Source organism: Oncorhynchus gorbuscha, linkage group LG16, assembly GCF_021184085.1.
Source record: "Oncorhynchus gorbuscha isolate QuinsamMale2020 ecotype Even-year linkage group LG16, OgorEven_v1.0, whole genome shotgun sequence".
In the NCBI taxonomy this organism is placed as follows: domain Eukaryota; kingdom Metazoa; phylum Chordata; class Actinopteri; order Salmoniformes; family Salmonidae; genus Oncorhynchus; species Oncorhynchus gorbuscha.
The window spans coordinates 36,740,122-36,763,467 of NC_060188.1; the positions used below are offsets into that span (position 1 = coordinate 36,740,122).

The 23,346-nt window shown below is 45.8% G+C and overlaps 1 protein-coding gene across 1 annotated transcript in view; it reads right to left on the reverse strand.

Moving 5' to 3' along the window:
* sez6l2 (seizure related 6 homolog (mouse)-like 2) overlaps positions 1 to 23,346 on the reverse strand; it is a 68,598-nt gene that overhangs the window by 26,517 nt on the left and 18,735 nt on the right. The window contains 5 exon segments of the mRNA XM_046307209.1: positions 7,029 to 7,212; positions 7,493 to 7,678; positions 7,996 to 8,188; positions 17,704 to 17,837; positions 17,973 to 18,188. Of these exon segments, the coding sequence (XP_046163165.1) occupies positions 7,029 to 7,212; positions 7,493 to 7,678; positions 7,996 to 8,188; positions 17,704 to 17,837; positions 17,973 to 18,188 (913 nt within the window).

The window sequence follows — 23,346 nt, forward strand, 5'->3', positions numbered from 1 at the left end:
CAACGTTATCTATAAAAGCTATGCAACAGATCTACAGTAGTATTTTAGCCAGATGTGTAATACCAGTAGCCTGCTGAATCTTTCACAGCCGTGGCCAGTGATGGCTTCGGGCCTGAAATAACTGGCCGTTTTTTGGAATCTTTCAGAGCCAGAATCAGTTCTTCAAAATCCATTTTCAGCAGTTCCAAGCTAGCCCTCCTAATGCCATTTAATCCAACATGGACTACGACAGCATCAGCCCCCAACAGCTGTCGGAGAATGGTATGAGAGAGCCTCGTAATGTCCTGCACTCTGGGATAGCACAGGGTTTTTTCCCCGGGTACCGAGATGTTTCTCACCATAGAGCTACCGATGATGAAAGCTGGTGAAATGGCTGAGGAGGTCCGGACTTTCTTTCGCCCAGATACCCTCATGGCCCAATGAAGGTGGGAGCTCTGAAGATCTGAAACCGAGGTAGAAGCCACCAGAGAGAAAGACAGAACATGGGACGAAGACGCAGGTACCGCCGCATCTGATCTCAAAGTGGAAGTCCCCAGGGACGAAGGCGCCGGAACCTTTGGATCCAGGGTGGTGAAGCTGTTTTGAAGTATGTATCCGGTCCGGGCTTACCACTGCCAAGGAGGCCCCTATTGCCAAAGGCTGCTGCTTTCAACTTTCACGGCGAGTGACGTGCCTCCATGGCTGCTCAGTAGGGTCAAGAATAGGAACATCCACTAAGTCATCCGAAATCATCCTACTATCTCTATTCTCCAGGGAAGGTGGAAACCCCTTCAGGGAGGAATCACTGCAGGGCACCGGACAGTCGGCTGTGGAGAGACAACATGGCGGCAACACTCCCATCAACACAGTTCCTGCAGCGTTGAAAACGTTTGTTTAGCGACCTCCATTTGAAACAGGCTAGCTGGGCTTCAGTGTCTCTCTTCTTGAAAATAATTTACAAGTCAACTGATCAGTCAACTGATTTGTGCAATCAATCTGTGCAGTTAGAGTAGTTAACTCTCTTAACTAAATGCATTATACCAGTAGAAAGGGCCCCAGCTTTTTGGGGGCCCTAAGTGAGATTTGCTTGGGTGGCCCCACCACCTGTCGGGCAAAACATTTTACTGGCCCCATCTTGACGGTGGAGAGATTTTTTTTAAAGTACATTTCTGGCAATTCTACACATTTTGTCATGGGGCTTAGAGAAATGCTGCAGTGTTAAAGCAGGTTTTTTGCACTTCTACACATTTTGCCACAGGTTAGAGAGAAAATGTTCACTTTTAATAACTAATTTCCTGCAATTCCACAAAATTCCATGACTTATGCCATGTTAATATGATATCTGAATGAGAGTTACTAAAACAATCAATTGGGCCCCCCTGTAGGTCAGGGCCCCTGGGCACGTGCCCTGCATGCCTGGTCAGCATTCAACAAGTTTAGATAGCTGGCTAATTGAGTGACTGTCAGTGACTGACATATTTATTTATTTAATTTAACCTTTATTGAACTAGGCAAGTCAGTAAAGAACAAATTATTATTTACAATGACGGCCTACCAAAAGACAAAAGGCTTCCTGCAGGATGGGGGCTGGGATTAAAAATGTAAAATAAATATATAAATATAGGACAAAACACACATCACGACAAGAGAAACAACACAACACTACATAAAGAGAGGCCGAAGACAACACATGAAAACATGACAATGACAACATAGCATGGTAGCAACAAAACATGACAACAACATGGTAGCTACACATGCTACACCCTGCTTAAGCCAGTACATGTCCAGGCCCGTCTGAAGTTTGCTAGAGAGCATTTGGATGATCCAGAAGAAGATTGGGAGAATGTCATATGGTCAGATGAAACCAAAATGGAACTTTTTGGTAAAAACTCAACTCGTCGTGTTTGGAGGACAAAGAATGCTGAGTTGCATCCAAAGAACACCATATCTACTGTGAAGCATGGGGGTGGAAACATCATGCTTTGGGGCTGTTTTTCTGCAAAGGGACCAGGACAGGACGACTGATCCATGTAAAGGAAAGAATGAATGGGGCCATGTATCGTGAGATTTTGAGTGAAAACCTCCTACCATCAGCAAGGGCATTGAAGATTAAATGTGGCTGGGTCTTTCAGCATGACAATGATCCCAAACACACCACCCGGGCAACGAAAGAGTGGCTTCGTAAGAAGCATTTCAAGGTCCTGGAGTGGCCTAGCCAGTCTCCAGATCTCAACCCCATAGAAAATATTTGGAGGGGATTGAAAGTCCGTGTTGCCCAGCAACAGCCCCAAAACATCACTGCTCTAGAGGAGATCTGCATGGAGGAATGGGCCAAAATACCAGCAACAGTGTGTGAAAACCTTGTCAAAAGACTTACAGAAAACGTTTGACCTCTGTCATTGCCAAGAAAGGGTATATAACAAAGTATTGAGATAAACTTTTGTTATTGACCAAATACTTATTTTCCACCATAATTTGCAAATAAATTCATAAAAAATCTTACAATGTGATTTTCTGGATTTTTTTTCTCATTTTGTCTGTCATAGTTGAAGTGTACCTATGATGAAAATTACAGGCCTCTCTCATATTTTTAAGTGGGAGAACTTGCACAATTGGTGGCTGACTAAATACTTTTTTTTGCCCCACTGTACATGTATAAGGAATGTATATGGTGGGGTCAATGGAGGGTGGATAAAAACTAGCGGTCTGGAAAGTTACTGAGTGAGGGAAAAGGCCATCACTTGGTTGTGGTCACTGATAATGCTGGATGGCTGTGGATTAGTGAGGAACGTAGGCCAAGGTCAGGTCAGGTCAGATTTTATTACACATATCACATAACTTCCTGCCTAGCAACAGAGTTGTATTGGCTGTCTAGATGTGCAAGGAGGAGAATGCGCCTAATAGTAGGGTATAAGTACTTGTGCTGGCGGAAACCTGTTGTTGTCTTTTCAGCTGTTTGACCCATTGGGTGAATAAACTTGGTTTGAGCTTTGACTAGTCCATTAGATTCTGCAGACGACAGTTGGCATTGTCGGCAGGATTCACCACGATTTACAGTAGAACTCGAAAGTCCGAATCAAGGTAAGCACAGTTCCTACACCTGTTACGATCATTCCAACATCTTGTGGAGATGAAAGTCGTAGGCTGAACAATAATATGACACAGACCTTGAATGCCTGAGCTCATTCAGTAGTCTCATTATATAACGACTGGTTGTAGATTCATGGTATGAGGTAAGTCTAGGAAGGTAAGCCTGAGCAGGGTAGTCCCTCCGGAGGGTAAGTCCTAGGGGGTAAATCCCGAGTGGGTTGGTTCCTGCGAGCACCATAAAGCATAGGGTATGTCCCGGAAGGTAAGCACTGAGCAGGGTAAATTCTAGGGGGTAAATCCTGGGTGGGGTTGATTTCCTGCTAGACCCATAAGGGGGGTGAAAGCCCAGCCGAGGTGGCCGTGAGGCTGTAGGGTGTGTGTGTATGAATGTTTGACATGATTCGTCTGTAGTAACTGTAGCAATAAAGAGAGAGGTTGGTCCACGCCATATTGGGGCGGAGAACCATGACAGATTAGGTGGAAATAGGAGGACAACTGTGAGTAATTTTGGTAATGAGGAGTGTTGGGAACAGTGGTATTTTATGTTGAGAAATTGGACTAAAACCCAATCACATGCTAAGCTGTTACTACTTAACAGATTGGGGGCTGACACAGTCAATAATTGTCACTGATCCCCTGGTAATGCTGCTCATTCCGTTCACCAGCTCCGGAGGTCTAAGTCACCAGCCTTCTAGACGTCACTAAACTGGATTCATTACCACCAACCCCAGACTGTCTTGTCTCATTACGCACACCTGGATCCCATTCCCCCTGATTAGTATGTGTATATAAGTGCCCTCTGTTCCCCATTGTCCTTGTCGATTGTCCCATGTCCATTGGTCTTGTGAGTACCTGTGCCCTGTTGTATCGGCTTTCATGCTACGTGTTTGTGCACTAGAGTTTTTAGGTCAGTGGTTTACACCTCACTCTTTTATTTGGGTTACATCCCGGTGTTACATATATACAGTACGTGTTTGTTTTGGGCTTCGTCCCCATCATTTTCATGACGTACTTTATTTTGGATGGAGAAACAAAACCAACCCCTATTACGTATTCCTGCACCTGTCTCCTATCATTATACAGCGTGACAAAAATAACACATGGCTTCTAGAGTCCAGGAGACTCCCGGAGTGGGATGGGTAGAAGGGGACAATATTACCAAAGCATTAGATAAACTAAAAAAGGCATATGACCAGCATCAATAACCAAATAAATGGTGGGAAAAATATTCCAAATTGGACAAAATTGGTCCATATTATCGCGTAGATGGGAAGTTTAAAACCAGACAAGAGTGTGTGGATGCAATAGTAGTGTGGAATACTGGAACAGTCCAGACCACAAGATGCAGGCATCCTAACCATGGCATTTTATCAGCAGCGGATAAAAATGGAAAATGAGAAAAATAGAGACTGCGATGAAAAATGCAGTAGACAAGAACGAGGCAATGAATTAAAAACTGGGGATATCCGAAGAGCGTGCACATAGATTAGATGAACAGAAGCAGGAATTTGCTATTGTGCTAGACAATAGTCAAAACCTAAATCAGGAATTAGAGGGAGACAAAAACACAAAACAACTTGAACAGTATCAAAATACATGCGGAGGAATACAGTGCCTTTGGAAATTATACAGATATTTTGTTAGGTTGCAGTCTTAATCTAAAATTGATTAAATAGTTTTTTCCCTCATCAATCTATTTATTTATTTGCATTTTTTTTTACCCCATTTCTCCCCGATTTCGTGGTATCCAATTGGTAGCAACAGTCTTGTCTCATCACTGCAACTCCCATACGGACTCGGGAGAGGTGAAGGTCGAGAGCCGTGCGTCCTCTGAAACACAACCGAACCAAGCCGCACTGCTTCTTGAAACAATGCCCACTTAAACCAGAAGCCAGCTGAACCAATATGTCGGAGGAAACACCGTACACCTGGCGACCGTGTCAGCATGCACTATGCCCGGCCTGCCACAGAAGTCGCTAGTGTGCAATTTTTATCATTTTTATTTTACCTGTATTTAACTAGGCAAGTCAGTTAAGAACAAATTCTTATTTTCAATGATTGCCTAGGAACAGTGGGTTAACTGCCTGTTCAGGGGCAGAAAGACAGATTTGTACCTTGTCAGCTCGGGGATATGAACTTGCAACCTTTCGGTTACTAGTCCAACGCTCTAACCACTAGGCTACCCTGCCGCCCCGACAAGGACATCCCTGCCGGCAAAACCCTCCCCTAACTGATATTAAATGTGCATAAGTATTCAGACCCTTTACTCAGCAATCACCTTTGCCAGCGATTACAGCCTCAAGTCTTCTTGGGTATGACGCTACAAGCTTGGCACACCTGTATTTGGGGAGTTTCTCCCATTCTTCTCTGCAGATCCTCTCAAGCTCTGTCAGGTTGGATGGGAAGAGTTGCTGCACAGCTATGTTCAGGTCTCTCCAGAGATGTTTGATTGGGTTTAAGTTTGGGCTCTGGCTGGGCCACTCAAGGACATTTAGAGACTTGTTCCAAAGCCACTCCTGTGTTGTCTTGGCTGTGTGCTTACGGTCGTTGTCCTGTTGGAAGTTGAACCTTCACCCTAGTCTCAGGTCCTAAGAGGTCTACAGCAGGTTTTCATCAAGGATCTCTCTGTACTTTGCTCCGTTTGTCTTTGCCTCAATCCTGGTAGTCTCACAGTACCTGCCTCTGAAAAACATCCCCACAGCATGATTCTGCCACTACCACGCTTCACCATGGTGATGGTGCCATGTTTCCTCCAGATGTGACGCTTGGCATTCAGGCCAAAAAAGTTAAATCTTGGTTTCATCAGACCAGAAAATCTAGTTTCTTCTCATGGCCTGAGAGTCTTTAGGTGCCTTTTGGCAAACTCCAAGCGGGCTGTCATGCGCCTTTTACTGAGGCGTGGCATCCGCCTGTCCACTCTACCAAAAAGGTCTGATTTGATTGAGTGCTGCTGAGATGATTTCCACAGAGGAACTCTGGAGCTCTGTCAGAGTTACCATCGGGTTCTAGGTCACCTCCCTGACCAAGGCCCTTTTCCCCCAATTGCTCAGTGTGGCCGGGTGGCCAGCTCTAGGAAGAGTCTTGGTGGATCCAAACTTCTTATATTTAAGAACGATGGAGGCCACTGTTTTCTTGGGGACCTTCAATGCTGCAGGCATTTTTTGGTACCCTTCCCCAGATCTGTGCCTCAACACAATCCGCTCTATGGATAATTCCTTCGACCTCATGGCCTGGTATTTACTCTGATATGCACTTTCAACAGTTGGACCTTATATAGACAAGTGTCTGCCTTTCCGAATCATGTCTAATCAATTGAATTTACCACAGGTGGACTCCAATCAAGTTGTAGAAACATCTCAAGGACGATCAATGGGAACAGGAAGCACCTCAGCTCATTTTCGAGTCTCATAGTAAAGGGTCTGAATACTTACAGTACCGGTCAAAGGTTTTACAACACCTACTCATTCAAGGGTTTTTCTTTATGTTTTACTATTTTCTACATTGTAGAATAATAGTGAAGACATCAAAACTATGAAATAACACATATGGAATCATGTAGTAACCAAAAGAAGTGTTCAACAAATCAAAATAGTTTTACATTATTCATGTAGAATTGAGCAGCTGAATCTGCAGTTTAAACAATAACACCGCTGTCACCCTGCCACTGATTTGGTAAATAGCTGAGGGATGGGGCTGGAAAAATGTAACCACTCTCAAATTCATAGACTGACCATCCATGAGACTTCTACATGTTTTGATGTTATACAGTGTTTGTTTACAATTACATAGAAGTAAAAACAAGGTTATATTTTGGGTGCTGATGGGGTAAAACAGTTGAAGCTCATGAGGCATTTATAAATTATATTTTTCAAGGATTAAAAGGTATATATCATGAATTTAAAAGTAAAGAAATTGATGTAGCAATCTCAGATTACCCATTTAACATCTTAACTTACTTATCATCATCCTCGTCCAGCGCAACCCTCTCAAAGTGGAGGTGAAGCCTGTGTCCCTCCTTGGCCTCCAGTAGCCAATGGCAGCTCAGATTATTACCATTGCTGTGGTTACTCGCAGATGGAGGAGGCGGAGAGAAGATTCTACCCACGGTCGCATTTCGGATCCACCCTCCACATGACACAGCTGACATTTGGGAAGAACAATCAAGAGTCATCAGTTATACACAATGTGTGTGGACACTGGCATTGGGGCCAGCCACATAAACATCAACACTTCCCTTAACTGTGTGAGATGTGGGGCCTTCCATGGACAAACAATTTCTCATGAGCTCACAGTACCCATACTGGCCACAACAAAGCTACATTGTATGTTTCAGATACACATTTTCTGTGCAGGCCAGACAATTGTTGAATCATATTGACATGGTCAAAGATTCTACAGTCAGAAGGTAGCGGACACTGACCCACACACTGAGGTTCAGGAGAGCTCCAATGAGGTTGAGTCATGTTCAAGCAGGTGGCTACCTCGTGGCCCCTGACCTGGAAGCCAGGGTCACAGTGGAAGTGGGCCTGGCCTCCGGGGTGGATGTCCGTTACTGTCACACCCCCTCCCCCAGGAGAAAGAGGGAATGAGCAGGAGAGGAGGAAGGCTGTTGCATGTAGGACAGATTAAGGGAGTGAGAGACATGGAGGAAAGAGCGAGAGCTACAGATTAATTGCACAAAACAAGGCAGGATGACATGTGAACAAACCGTCATACTCAAAGCGCTCACTGGGATGGAATACCTTGATCATTCATGTAAAATATGAGATGTCTTTGTTTCATTTTTTATTTTTCATTAAACTAAAATAATAACCTCCAGTTATGGTGTGCTTCTCCTCGTTGTTGTGGACAGCACCCTTATAAGAACATTTTATTGACTCAAATATTTTAGTGGAAAAAGAAAAGATGCCCCTCTGAATTTACCTTGATAGTGTAGGCTGAACATGCCATGATCCGTCTGCCGGAGACTGCGGTAGTAAATCTGCACCTGATTGGTTGAGCTTCGAATTACCTGACCCTCACTCATTAGGGTCTCATTGGCTAAGAGTTCTGGTCCCGTCCCTCCATAGCCAAGGATAGTCAGGGACTCGTCCTTGGACAGTTTCACTTTCTTCACCTGGGGAGAGGGGAGATGGTGGACATCTAGTGACTCATTTAGGAATCATTGAGGGGTAGAAATGCCTAACACTGGTTGCCAACCACCATGTTTACATTATTCAAAACTGGTTCTCCACAATTTCGAATGGATTTCACATTATGTATACCGCAACTGTTTGCTTGCAGAGGACTACTCTGAGCAAACAGGTAGCTAGGGAATCCAAGCCCACCTACTTTTCTTTCTCTTCTACCCCAGTAGAAGATGCTTGGACCTTATTTTTTGATATTTTCAATGGTAATGGTATTGGTAAAAATGAGAATTAAAAACAGGTTCAGCCCTTGTTCGACCGTGATCTTGCAGAGTTACTCCACCTCAAGAATTTAATTTGGAGAAAGGCTAAGCACACGCATAATCAGACTGACTAGCTATCGTACAGGCAAATGAGAAATAAGTGCAGTCAGGTTACCCGGGAAGGCCAAAGTTAGTTACCTTAAGGAGCAGTTCTCTCTCTGTGGGTCTAACCCCAAGAAGTTCTGGAAAACGGTTAAAGACCTGGAGAATAAACCCTCCTCCTCACAGCTGCCCATGTCCCTTAATGTTGATGATGTGGTTGTTACTGACAAGAAGCACATGGCTGAGCTCTTTAATCACCACTTCATTAAGTCAGGATTCCTATTTGACTCAGCCATGCCTCCTTGCCTGTCCAACATTTCCTCATCTCCCACCCCTTCTAATGTGACTATCTCCGATGTTTCTCCCTCTTTTTCCCCTGCCCCGCTATAAAGTTTATCACTGCAGGCAGTCATTGAGTCCAAGGTGATAAAGGAGCTTCTTAAACTTCACCCCCAAAAAACATCTGCGTCAGTTGGTTTAGACCCTTTCTTCTTTAAGGTTGTTGCCCCTATCATCACCAAGCCTATCTCCAAACATTTTAACCTGTCTCTCCTTTCTGGGGAGGTTCCCATTGCTTGGAAGGCAGCCACAGTTCATCCTTCATTTAAAGGGGGAGATTAAGCTGATCCTAACTGTTTCTATTTTGCCCTGTTCATCAAAAGTGTTGAAAAACTTCTCAATAATCAACTGACTGGCTTTCTTGATGTCTATAGTATTATCTCTGGTAATCAATCTGGTTTCCGCTCAGGTTATGGATGTGTCACTGCAACCTTAATATTCCTCAATGATGCCACCATTGCCCTTGATTCTAAGCAATATTGTGCTGCTATTTTTATTGACTTGGCCAAAGCTTTGATACGGTAGACCATTCCATTCTTGTGTCGACTGTTTGTGTCTCTGAGGGGTCTTTTGCCTGGTTTGCTAACTACCTCTCAAAAAGTGCAGAGTATAAAGTCAGAAAATCTGCTGTCTCAGCCACTGCCAATAACCACGGGAGTAACCCCAGGTTCAATCCTAGGCCCCACGCTCTTCTTAACGCTCTCATCCATTTATATGCAGATGATAGTCGTATACTCAGCCTGCCCCTCCCTGGATTTTGTGTTAAATACTCTACAACAAAGCTTTCTTAGTGTCCAATAAGCTTTCCCTACCCTTAACCTTGTTCTGAACACCTCCAAAACAAAGGTTGTGATTTAGTAAGAAGAACGCCCCTCTTACCACAGGTGTCATTACTACCTCAGGGTTTAGAGCTGTTGGTAGTCCCCTCATACAAGTACTTGGGAGTATGGCTAGACGGTGCACTGTCCTTCTCTCAGCACATACAGTTGAAGACAGAACTTTACATACACTTAGGTTGGAGTCATTAAAACTAGTTTTTCAACCCCTCCACAAATGTCTTGTTAACAAACTATAGTTGTGGCAAGTCGGTTAGGACATCTACTTTGCATGACACAAGTCATTTGTCCAACAATTGTTTACAGACAGAATATTTAACTTATAATTCATTGTATCACAATTCCAGTGGGTCAGAAATTTGGAAAATTCCAGAAAATAATGTCATGTTTTTAGAAGCTTCTGATAGGCTAATTGACATCATTTGAGTCAATTGGAGGTGTAACTGTGGATATATTTCAAGGCCTACCTTCAAACTCAGTTGATTGACATCATGACATCAAAAGAAATCAGCCAAGACCTCAGAAAAAAAATTGTGGACCTCCACAAGTATGGTTCATCCTTGGGAGCAATCTCCAAATGCATGTTCATCTGTACAAGTATAAACACCATGGGACCACGCAGATGTCATACTGCTCAAGAAGGAGGCGCGTTCTGTCTCCTAGAGATGAATGTACTTTGGTGCGAAAAGTTCAAATCAATCTCAGAACAACAGCAAAGGACCTTGTTAAGATGCTGGAGGAAACAGGTACAAAAGTATCTATATCCACAGTAAAACGAGTCCTATATCGACATAACCTGAAAGGCCGCTCAGCAAGGAAGAAGCCACTGCTCCAAACCGCCATACAAAAAGCCAGACTACGGTTTGCAACTGCACATGGGGATAACGATCGTACTTTTTGGAGAAATGTCCTCTGGTCTGATGAAACAAAAATAGTACTGTTTGGCCATAATGACCATCGTTTTGTTTGGAGGAAAAATGTGAGGCTTGCAAGCCAAAGAACACCATCCCAACCATGAAGCACTGGTGTGGCAGCATCATGTTGTGGGGGTGCTTTGCTGTAGGAAGGACTGGTGCTCTTCACAAAATAGATGGCATCATGAGGACAAAACATTATGTTGATATATTGAAGCAACATCTCAAGACATCAGTCAGGAAGTTAAAGCTTGGTCGCAAATGGTTCTTCCAAATGGACAATGACCCAAAGTTCCAAAGTTGTGGCAAAATGGCTTAAGGACAACAAAGTCAAGGTATTGGAGTGGCCATCACAAAGCCCTGACCTCAATCTAATAGAAAATGTGTGGGCAGAACTGAAAAACATATGTGAGCAAGATCTACAAACCTGACTCAATTACAACAGCTCTGTCAGGAGGAATGGGCCAAAATTCACCCAACTTATTGTGGGAAGCTTGTGGAAGGCTACCCAAAACGTTTGACCCAAGTTAAACAATTTAAAAGGTAATGCTACCAAACACTAATCGCGTGTATGTAAACTTCTGACCCACTGGGAATGTGATGAAAGAAAAAAAAGCTGAAATGTGACTGTGAAGCAAAACATAAATAGGCAAAGACACACGCTATACAGACACATACACATGGATTTTGTACTGTAGATATGTGGTAGTGGTGGACCCCCTTGCTCCTTCGCAAGGGGGTCCTGATAACAACAATACAACAACCAACACAATGTCAAACAAAACAGCAATCAATACAAAACTCAACATTTATGAAAAACAGTTACAGCACTCCGTTACTAGGTCATCAGTTAATTCAGGGAAAACCTATTGAGACCATGGTCTCCTTCGACCATGGTCTCAATGGGCTTTCCGTGAATAAATAAAGAATACAAAAATATAAAATGGATTAGCGGCAAATGATGTCCGAACTCTGAAAGTTTGTGCAAGCTAGCTACTGTGTGTGTTTGCTTATCCTGGAAGCGGAAGGGCTTAAGCGGTCCTATGTAAAACAATAGATCATGACTAAATTCAAAACGGGGATATCCTACCAGCGTAGGATGCTGCTTTGAAGTCTTGAGGGCACAGCCCCATTATGGTCGCTTCTTGCCGACACATCAAAGCAGCCGTTCCAGACTCTCACATCAAGGACGTAGAGAGGCTGGTATTAGCAAGTCTAGCTAAATGCTATCAAAACCATAGAATTCCTCAGTGTCAAACTCCCTGAAGGCAGCCCGAAAAGTAACTGCATTTCTTGCTTGAATTTTTTTACCACTAAAAGTTGTTGGAGGGGTCTGAAAAGTCACTAAATATACTGAAAAGGGTGCTAAATTGGCAACACTGGAGTAGTTCCTGGTTCTGGGTTTTCTTCATGGATTATTTTGACAAATTAGAATTGGGAGAAGGTGGTGCTTAAACTGGCGCTGTGATTTTCAAGCCTATGTCATGGAGGTGAAAGAGGACCCAAAAGCGACTTGGCGAAAACAGAGTCTTTAATCCAGTAAAGTAAATACAAACAAAAAAACACAACTTTCACTCGATATGACGAGGACAAACTGGAGACTCGAACTTGAACAGCAGGTGAACAGCAGGTTGCCTCGGGAAGGCACTTGAACCAGACAGACTCAGACACCTGCTCACCACGCAGCATCTGAGGAAAACACGACACGACAGGGCGATACACAAACACAGCACGGTGAATACTAAACAAGGAACCGACAGGACAGGAACGGAACACAAAGGAAGAAATAGGGACTCTAATCAGGGGAAAGGATCGGGAACAGGTGTGGGAAGACTAAATGATTGATTAGGGGAATAGGAACAGCTGGGAGCAGGAACGGAACAATAGAGAGAAGAGAGAGCGAGAGAGTGAGAGAGGGAGGGGGAGAGAGAGGGATAGAAAGAGGGAAAGAACCTAATAAGACCAGCAGAGGGAAACGAATAGAATGGGAAGCACAGGGACAAGACAAGATAATAAATGACAAAACATGACAGTACCCCCCACTCACCGAGCGCCTCCTGGCGCACTCGAGGAGGAATCCTGGCGGCAACGGAGGAAATCATCAATGAGTGAACGGTCCAGCACGTCCCGAGACGGAACCCAACTCCTCTCCTCAGGACCGTAACCCTCCCAATCCACTAAGTATTGGTGACCCCGTCCCCGAGAACGCATGTCCATGATCTTATGTACCTTGTAAATAGGTGCGCTCTCGACAAGGACGGGGGGGAGGGAAGACGAACGGGGTGCGAAGAAAGGGCTTGACACAGGAGACATGGAAGACAGGATGGACGCGACGAAGATGTCGCGGAAGAAGCAGTCGCACAGCGACAGGATTGACGACCTGGGAGACACGGAACGGACCAATGAACCGCGGAGTCAACTTACGAGAAGCTGTCGTAAGAGGAAGGTTGCGAGTGGAAAGCCACACTCTCTGGCCGCAACAATACCTTGGACTCTTAATCCTGCGTTTATTGGCGGCTCTCACAGTCTGTGCCCTGTAACGGCAAAGTGCAGACCTCACCCTCCTCCAGGTGCGCTCACAACGTTGGACAAACGCTTGAGCGGAGGGAACGCTGGACTCGGCAAGCTGGGATGAGAACAGAGGAGGCTGGTAACCCAGACTACTCTGAAACGGAGATAACCCGGTAGCAGACGAAGGAAGCGAATTGTGAGCGTATTCTGCCCAGGGGAGCTGTTCTGCCCAAGATGCAGGGTTTCTGAAAGAAAGGCTGCGTAGTATGCGACCAATCGTCTGATTGGCCCTCTCTGCTTGACCGTTAGACTGGGGATGAAACCCGGAAGAGAGACTGACGGACGCACCAATCAAACGACAGAACTCCCTCCAAAACTGTGACGTGAATTGCGGGCCTCTGTCTGAAACGGCGTCTAACGGGAGGCCATGAATTCTGAATACATTCTCGATAATGATTTGTGCCGTCTCCTTAGCGGAAGGAAGTTTAGCGAGGGGAATGAAATGTGCCGCCTTAGAGAACCTATCGACAACCGTAAGAATCACAGTCTTCCCCGCAGACAAAGGCAGACCGGTAATGAAGTCTAGGGCGATGTGAGACCATGGTCGAGAAGGAATGGGGAGCGGTCTGAGACGACCGGCAGGAGGAGAGTTACCCGACTTAGTCTGCGCGCAGTCCGAACAAGCAGCCACGAAACGGCGCGTGTCACGCTCCTGAGTCGGCCACCAAAAGCGCTGGCGAATAGACGCAAGAGTGCTTGCTTAACCTGTCTTTCAATTCCCCAGACTGTTAACCCGACAACACGCCCATAAGGAAGAATCCCCTCGGGATCAGTAGAAGCCACAGAAGAACTAAACAGACGGGATAAGGCATCAGGCTTGGTGTTCTTGCTACCCGGACGGTAAGAAATAACAAACTCGAAACGAGCGAAAAACAACGCCCAACGAGCTTGGCGGGCATTAAGTCGTTTGGCAGAACGGATGTACTCAAGGTTCTTATGGTCTGTCCAAACGACAAAAGGAACGGTCGCCCCCTCCAACCACTGTCGCCATTCGCCTAGGGCTAAGCGGATGGCGAGCAGTTCACGGTTACCCACATCATAGTTGCGCTCAGATGGCGACAGGCGATGAGAAAAATAAGCGCAAGGATGAACCTTATCGTCAGACTGGAAGCGCTGGGATAGAATGGCTCCCACGCCTACCTCTGAAGCGTCAACCTCGACAATGAATTGTCTAGTGACGTCAGGAGTAACAAGGATAGGAGCGGACGTAAAACGTTCTTTTAGAAGATCAAAAGCTCCCTGGGCGGAACCGGACCACTTAAAACACGTCTTGACAGAAGTAAGAGCTGTGAGAGGGGCAGCAACTTGACCGAAATTACGAATGAAACGCCGATAGAAATTAGCGAAACCTAAAAAGCGCTGCAACTCGACACGTGACCTTGGAACGGGCCAATCACTGACAGCTTGGACCTTAGCGGAATCCATCTGAATGCCTTCAGCGGAAATAACGGAACCGAGAAAAGTAACGGAGGAGACATGAAAAGAGCACTTCTCAGACTTTACGTAGAGACAATTCTCTAAAAGGCGCTGTAGAACACGTCGAACGTGCTGAACATGAATCTCGAGTGACGGAGAAAAAATCAGGATATCGTCAAGATAGACAAAAACAAAGATGTTCAGCATGTCTCTCAGAACATCATTAACTAATGCCTGAAAAACAGCTGGCGCATTGGCGAGACCAAACGGCAGAACCCGGTACTCAAAATGCCCTAACGGAGTGTTAAACGCCGTTTTCCACTCGTCCCCCCCTCTCTGATGCGCACGAGATGGTAAGCGTTACGAAGGTCCAACTTAGTAAAGCACCTGGCTCCCTGCAGAATCTCGAAGGCTGATGACATAAGGGGAAGCGGATAACGATTCTTAACCGTTATGTCATTCAGCCCTCGATAATCCACGCAGGGGCGCAGAGTACCGTCCTTCTTCTTAACAAAAAAGAACCCCGCCCCGGCCGGAGAGGAAGAAGGCACTATGGTACCGGCGTCAAGAGACACAGACAAATAATCCTCGAGAGCCTTACGTTCGGGAGCCGACAGAGAGTATAGTCTACCCCGAGGAGGAGTGGTCCCCGGAAGGAGATCAATACTACAATCATACGACCGGTGAGGAGGAAGGGAGTTGGCTCGGGACCGACTGAAGACCGTGCGCAGATCATGATATTCCTCCGGCACACCTGTCAAATCGCCAGGTTCCTCCTGAGAAGTAGGGACAGAAGAAACGGGAGGGATGGCAGACATTAAACACTTCACATGACAAGAAACGTTCCAGGATAGGATAGAATTACTAGACCAATTAATAGAAGGATTATGACATACTAGCCAGGGATGACCCAAAACAACAGGTGTAAACGGTGAACGAAAAATCAAAAAAGAAATAGTCTCACTGTGGTTACCAGATACTGTGAGGGTTAAAGGTAGTGTCTCAAATCTGATACTGGGAAGATGACTACCATCTAAGGCGAACATGGGCGTAGGCTTCTCTAACTCTCTGAAAGGAATGTCATGTTTCCGAACCCATGCTTCGTCCATGAAACAACCCTCAGCCCCAGAGTCTATCAAGGCACTACATGTAGCACCCGAACCGGTCCAGCGTAGATGGACCGACAAAGTAGTACAGGATCTTGATGGAGAGACTTGAGTAGTTGCGCTCACCTGTAGCCCTCCGCTTACAGATGAGCTCTGGCTTTTACTGGACATGAATTAACAAAATGTCCAGCAACTCCGCAATAGAGGCACAGGCGGTTGGTGATCCTCCGTTCCCTCTCCTTAGTCGAGATGCGAATCCCTCCCAGCTGCATGGGCTCAGACTCTGAGCCAGAGGAGGGAGATGGTTGCGATGCGGAGCAGGGAAACACCGTTGATGCGAGCTCTCTTCCACGAGCCCGGTGACGAAGATCTACCCGTCGTTCTATGCGGATGGCGAGAGCAATCAAAGAGTCCACATCTGAAGGAACCTCCCGGGAGAGAATCTCATCCTTAACCACTGCGTGGAGTCCCTCCAGAAAACGAGCGAGCAGCGCCGGCTCGTTCCACTCACTAGAGGCAGCAAGAGTGCGAAACTCAATAGAATAATCCGTTATGGACCGTTCACCTTGGCATAAGGAAGCCAGGGCCCTAGAAGCCTCCCTACCAAAAACTGAACGGTCAAAAACCCGAATCATCTCCTCTTTAAAGTTCTGGAACTTGTTAGAGCAATCAGCCCTTGCCTCCCAGATAGCTGTGCCCCATTCTCGAGCCCGGCCAGTAAGGAGTGAAATGACGTAAGCAACCCGAGCTCTCTCTCTAGAGTATGTGTTGGGTTGGAGAGAGAACACAATCTCACACTGCGTGAGAAAGGAGCGGCACTCAGTGGGCTGCCCGGAGTAGCAAGGTGGGTTATTAACCCTAGGTTCTGGAGGCTCGACAGGCCAGGAAGTAACAGGTGGCACGAGACGTAGACTCTGGAACTGTCCAGAGAGGTCGGAAACCTGAGCGGCCAGGTTCTCCACGGCATGGCGAGCAGCAGACAATTCCTGCTCGTGTCTGCCGAGCATGGCTCCTTGGATCTCGACGGCAGTGTAACGAGCGTCTGAAGTCGCTGGGTCCATTCCTTGGTCGGTTCCTTCTGTCATGGAGGTGAAAGAGGACCCAAAAGCGACTTGGCGAAAACAGAGTCTTTAATCCAGTAAAGTAAATACAAACAAAAAAACACAACTTTCACTCGATATGACGAGGACAAACTGGAGACTCGAACTTGAACAGCAGGTGAACAGCAGGTTGCCTCGGGAAGGCACTTGAACCAGACAGACTCAGACACCTGCTCACCACGCAGCATCTGAGGAAAACACGACACGACAGGGCGATACACAAACACAGCACGGTGAATACTAAACAAGGAACCGACAGGACAGGAACGGAACACAAAGGAAGAAATAGGGACTCTAATCAGGGGAAAGGATCGGGAACAGGTGTGGGAAGACTAAATGATTGATTAGGGGAATAGGAACAGCTGGGAGCAGGAACGGAACGATAGAGAGAAGAGAGAGCGAGAGAGTGAGAGAGGGAGGGGGAGAGAGAGGGATAGAAAGAGGGAAAGAACCTAATAAGACCAGCAGAGGGAAACGAATAGAATGGGAAGCACAGGGACAAGACAAGATAATAAATGACAAAACATGACAGCCTATGTGCTTGATAAGCGTTTTCCACTAGAGTCACAATGTCAACACGGGCTATATCGTAAAAATTCATGAAAACCAAAATTTGATTTTTGGCTGTTTTTGGTTGTTTGAGTGAGAAAGACACGAGAACCAATCAGTATAAAAGCACAGCCCCCTTCATTAGACGCTTTGTGCCTACAACATCAAGGAGCCTTTCCAGACCCTTTCCCATATGTGCACTTTTCACTTGCTTCTTAAACTCTAATCCCATTGCTTTGTAATTTTTCTTGCGTGCAAAAAATAAATAAATAAACAATAGTGGTATGATGATGACTAACGGTGACTCACCTGAATTTCCACTCCATAACCCGGATACACTGTGATGCTGTAGGTGCACTCCAGAGGAGAGTAAGGGGATGAGGAGAGAGGATCTGGAGACTCCACAATGCCCTCCATCCCAGAGAGACTGGCATTGCACTGCACTGGAGAGAGAAAGTCAGGACACTTGAATGAAAATGCACAAATATCTCAACCCTATGGAAGTAATGCCTATGAAACACTACCATCATCCTAACATGTTAGGCTTGTTAAGGCTTGCAATCACACAATGCATTTACCCGGCATGTGCACCGTGGTGATGGTCGTTGTGGTGATCAAAGTGGTTGTCGTCTCCTCCTCTGTGGGTGATGATGTTACAGTTTTCCCTGCTCCTGATAGGCTAACTGGAGGCGATGAGGTCAGGGCCGTAGTTAGCACCCCTGGTAGCATCACAGTGGCTGCAGGCCCAGTCTGCCCAAGCTGTGGTACAGCCTGAGTAGGGTTGGTGGTTGTACCTGCAATCAAGGCAGAGTGTTTAAACCAGAGATTGGCAACTAGCGACACGCGGAAACCCTCTTTTGTAGTTGGATCAATTTCCAGAAAGTATTCACACCTCTTTACTTTTTCCACATTTTGTTGTGTTACAGTCTGAAGGAAAAAGGAAACTGTACACTGCTCTTGATAGTATCACTGATTAAATGAAAACTTGCTATGTCCTCATTGTGGTTCTCCAGACGTGTTTCATACATCTTATTTATACACTTTTGTAATATTTCTGAAATGCATATTGCTATATTTGGTAGCACTTATTTGTTTTTCCTTTGCCTCCAACCCCCTTCGATGTGTGGAATGGATGTGGGTGGGGCTGTTGAAAAAATTCACAAAAGCTCTGACAAAGGCTGTGAGGCCGATACGTAAGCTTATTAAAGATCAGTGATACTATCAAGAGCAGTGTGCGGTTTCCTTTTTCCTTCATCTTGTTCAATTGTTGCCATGCACCTGCAAATAAGATTGCTCAGATGTGCGAGTGCCTTTTAAATGTTGTGCTACAGTCTGAAATGAAAATTAATACATTGAGATATTCACTGGCCAATACACAATACTCCATAATGTCAAAATGGAGGGGGGATTCTACTAAGCTAACATATGGAATTGTTTTAAGATGGTCATACCAAAATCTAAATACTACTACTATAGCCCATTACTACTATAGCCCATAGAAACACTATTTGAATTCTGTACAGGCCTATTTCTTTTTACTCTGTCACTTAGATGATTATTGCGGAGTAAGTACAAAAACGATTCCAAAACATGCATCCTGTTTGCAATAAGACACTAAAGTAAATATGCCTAAAATGTGACAAAGAAATACATGTTATGTCCTCAATACAAAGTATTATGTTTAGGGAGAATCCAACACATCACTGAGTACCACCCTTCATATTGTTGATGTTAAATCTTGTTAAATCCACCTCAAATCAGTGCAGATGAAGGAGAGGACACCGGTTAAAGAAGGATTTTTAAGCCTTGAGACAATTGATACATGGCTTGTGTATAGTATGTGTGCTGTTCAGAGGGTGAATGGGCAAGATTAATGATTTAAGTGCCTTTGAACTGAGTATGGTAGTAGGTTCCAAGCACACCGGTTTGCATTTGTAATTATTAAGGATCCCCACTCTTCCCGAGGTCCAGCAACATAAGGCATGTTCTTACAGTTTAAAATATTACATGACATTACATTTCATAACACTTTACCATTTACATTTCGTGTGTTCCCTTAGAAAACTATGCCACATTCACATATATTACAAAAAAACATCCATGTGTTTGTGTGTGTAAAGTGTGTGTCTTATCATGTGTACTATATCAGGAATCAAGGTAAGACCCAAGTGCAGACTGTGTGAAGTAACAATGTCTATTATAACTACAGCGGCATGCAGGGGTCAATAATCCAGAGTAGGAGCAAAGGTACAGGACGGCAGGCAGGCTCAGGGTCAGGGACGGGCAGAGTGGTCAGGCGGGCGGGTACAGGGTCGTCCTCCTGGTTTTTGACCCTCTGGACACAGAAAAGGTCGGGAAAGTATGGAGGGTACACAAAATGACCGGCAATACCACAATACAAACAGCTCTGGGTCTCAAGTCTGGTACGTATTCGGCTGGAACCTACCTAAACCTACCGAGCTACATCGGCTCGGGAAGAGGTGAATCGGCAGTCTCCTATGGTTCTTGGAGGGACTTGGGTAAGCTCGGATCTTCTCTGGGATGTAGACGTCGGGGACTTCCGGAGTTCATAAGCTGCAAGGTGGGATCCCTGAGTGTGCGATTGGGACCACAATCGGACCTCTTCTCCCTCCTACGTGCCCATAGCTGACCATCGATCCGGATGGTTAAAGCGATGCGTGAGTCGAGTTCCGTCAGTAGTTCTCGGGCTGCCAGCTCATCCTTTACCTCCTCCAATAATCCGTGCAGGAATGTGTTGAACAGCGCTTCCATGTTCCAGGTACCCTCTGCTAGCGTGCGGAACTCCACTGCATAGTCTGCCACACTGAGGGTGTTCTGCTGAAGCAACTTCCGGGCAGCCTCTCTCCCAGACACAGGAGCCTTGAAAACTTCTCTACTCAGCGACTAATACCTCCAGACTGAGGAAGATGCTGGATTGTTGATCCCATACCGCCGTGGCCCAAGCGAGTACCCTCCCGGACATCAGCGTATTAATGTACGCTATCTTCGAGTGGTCCGAGGGGAATGAATGAGGCTGCAGCTCAAAAACAAGGGAGCACTGGGAGAGAAAGGCCTGGCAGGATCTGTAATCGCCATTGTAGCGCTCTGGGGGAGGTAAGTGGGGTTCCCGGGAAACCGGTGTGACAGTGCTGCTACCAGCCGAGTTATAGAGGGGCTGGGAGGTTACCGTCATGGTAGGCTGCCTAGTAGGCAACCCACAGAATTGTTCCCGCAATGCATCTAAGGCTAGGTCATGACGTTCGACCACGGCCTGGAACCCTTCCATCAGACCATGAAGCAAATTCTCGTGCCTACCAATGGTGGCTCCTTGGGAGGAGACGGCATTGGGGAGCTGGTCCAAGTCTGCTGGGCCAGTCATGGCCAGTTCGTACTATCAGGAATTAAGGTAAGACCCAAGTGCAGACTATGTAGGAGCAAAGGTACAGGACGGCAGGCAGGCTCTGGGAATGTGAAGCTGACAGACGTCATTTCCGGTCACAACTTGCAGGCTTGTTTTCAAATTGCTGTGCGTTTTGTTGCCAACCTATTTTGCTACCTGACAACTTTACGGGTTTCACTTTTTAATTACCGTTCATATATTTATTTTTTCCTCGACTTTTTCACTCCGGACGCTTTATCTGGACACGATTCGTCAGGACCTCCAACAGCCGAAGCTAAGTAGTAACATTAACATGATGCCTTCTAATTGCAGCCGCTGTGCTCGCCTTACGGCGAGGATAGCTGTACTGCAAGCCCAGCTTCAGACGCAATCGTTAGGCAAGGGTAATTTCAGTGTAGGAAAGGATGAAACAGCGTCTGTGCCACCAGTAAGTACAGATAGTAGTATAAATCCCCTGGCACAGTCCCCGCAGCCGGACAACTTTCTCACGGTTTCTGGTAGGAAATGCTGTAGGAACGCTCAACCGGTGTCGCTCATTCAGCAGACAGAAACTTTCAACCGGTTCTCCCCATTAAGCAGCGGGTCGGTGTCAGAGGCCGAGTCTTCTCTGGTCTCTACTCCTCCCGTTACGGGGTCTGAGACGCCGAAGCTTCCCACCATTAGCTCTGACAAATTGAAAACTCTAGTCATTGGCGACTCCATTACCCGCAGTATTAGACTTAAAGCGAATCATCCAGCGATCATACACTGTTTACCCGGGGGCAGGGCTACCGACGTTAAGGCTAATCTGAAGATGGTGCTGGCTAAAGCTAAAACTGGCGAGTGTAGAGAGTATAGAGATATTGTTATCCACGTCGGCACCAACGATGTTAGGATGAAACAGTCAGAGATCACCAAGCGCAACATAGCTTCTGCGTGCATATCAGCTAGAAAGATGTGTCGGCATCGAGTAATTGTCTCTGGCCCCCTCCCAGTTAGGGGGAGTGATGAGCTCTACAGCAGAGTCTCACAACTCAATCGCTGGTTGAAAACTGTTTTCTGCCCCTCCCAAAAGATAGAATTTGTAGATAATTGGCCCTCTTTCTGGGACTCGCCCACAAACAGGACCAAGCCTGACCTGCTGAGGAGTGACGGACTCCATCCTAGCTGGAGGGGTGCTCTCATCTTATCTGCCAACATAGACAGGGCTCTAACTCCTCTAGCTCCACAATGAAATAGGGTGCAGGCCAGGCAGCAGGCTATTAGCCAGCCTGCCAGCATAGTGGAGTCTGCCACTAGCATAGTTAGTGTAGTCAGCTTAGCTATCACCATTGAGACCGTGTCTGTGCCTCGACCTGGGTTGGGCAAAACTAAACATGGCGGTGTTTGCCTTAGCAATCTCACTAGGATAAAGACCACCTCCATTCCTGTCATTACTGAAAGAGATCATGATACCTCACATCTCAAAATAGGGCTACTTAATGTTAGATCCCTTACTTCAAAGGCAATTATAGTCAATGAACTAATCACTGATCATAATCTTGATGTGATTGGCCTGACTGAAACATGGCTTAAGCCTGATGAATTTACTGTGTTAAATGAGGCCTCACCTCCTGGCTACACTAGTGACCATATCCCCGTGCATCCCGCAAAGGCGGAGGTGTTGCTAACATTTACGATAGCAAATTTCAATTTACAAAAAAAGAAAATGACGTTTTCGTCTTTTGAGCTTCTAGTCATGAAATCTATGCAGCCTACTCAATCACTTTTTATAGCTACTGTTTACAGGCCTCCTGGGCCATATACAGCGTTTCTCACTGAGTTCCCTGAATTCCTATCAGACCTTGTAGTCATTGCAGATAATATTCTAATCTTTGGTGACTTTAATATTCACATGGAAAAGTCCACAGACCCACTCCAAAAGGCTTTTGGAGCCATCATCGACTCAGTGGGTTTTGTCCAACATGTCTCTGGACCCACTCACTCTCACAGTCATACGCTGGACCTAGTTTTGTCCCATGGAATAAATGTTGTGGATCTTAATGTCTTTCCTCATAATCCTGGACTATCAGACCACCATTTTATTACGTTTGCAATTGCAACAAATAATCTGCTCAGACCCCAACCAAGGAACATCAAAAGTCGTGCTATAAATTCACAGACAACACAAAGATTCCTTGATGCCCTTCCAGACTCCCTCTGCCTACCCAAGGACGCCAGAGGACAAAAATCCGTTAACCACCTAACTGAGGATCTCAATTTAACCTTGCGCAATACCCTAGATGCAGTTGCACCCCTAAAAACTAAAAAAATGTCTCATAAGAAACTAGCTCCATGGTACACAGAAAATACCCGAGCTCTGAAGCAAGCTTCCAGAAAATTGGAACGGAAATGGCGCCACACCAAACTGGAAGTCTTCCGACTAGCTTGGAAGGATGGTACCGTGCAGTACCGAAGAGCCCTTACTGCTGCTCGATCGTCCTATTTTTCTAACTTAATTGAGGAAAATAAGAACAATCCGAAATTCCTTTTTGATACTGTGGCAAAGCTAACTAAAAAGCAGCATTCCCCAA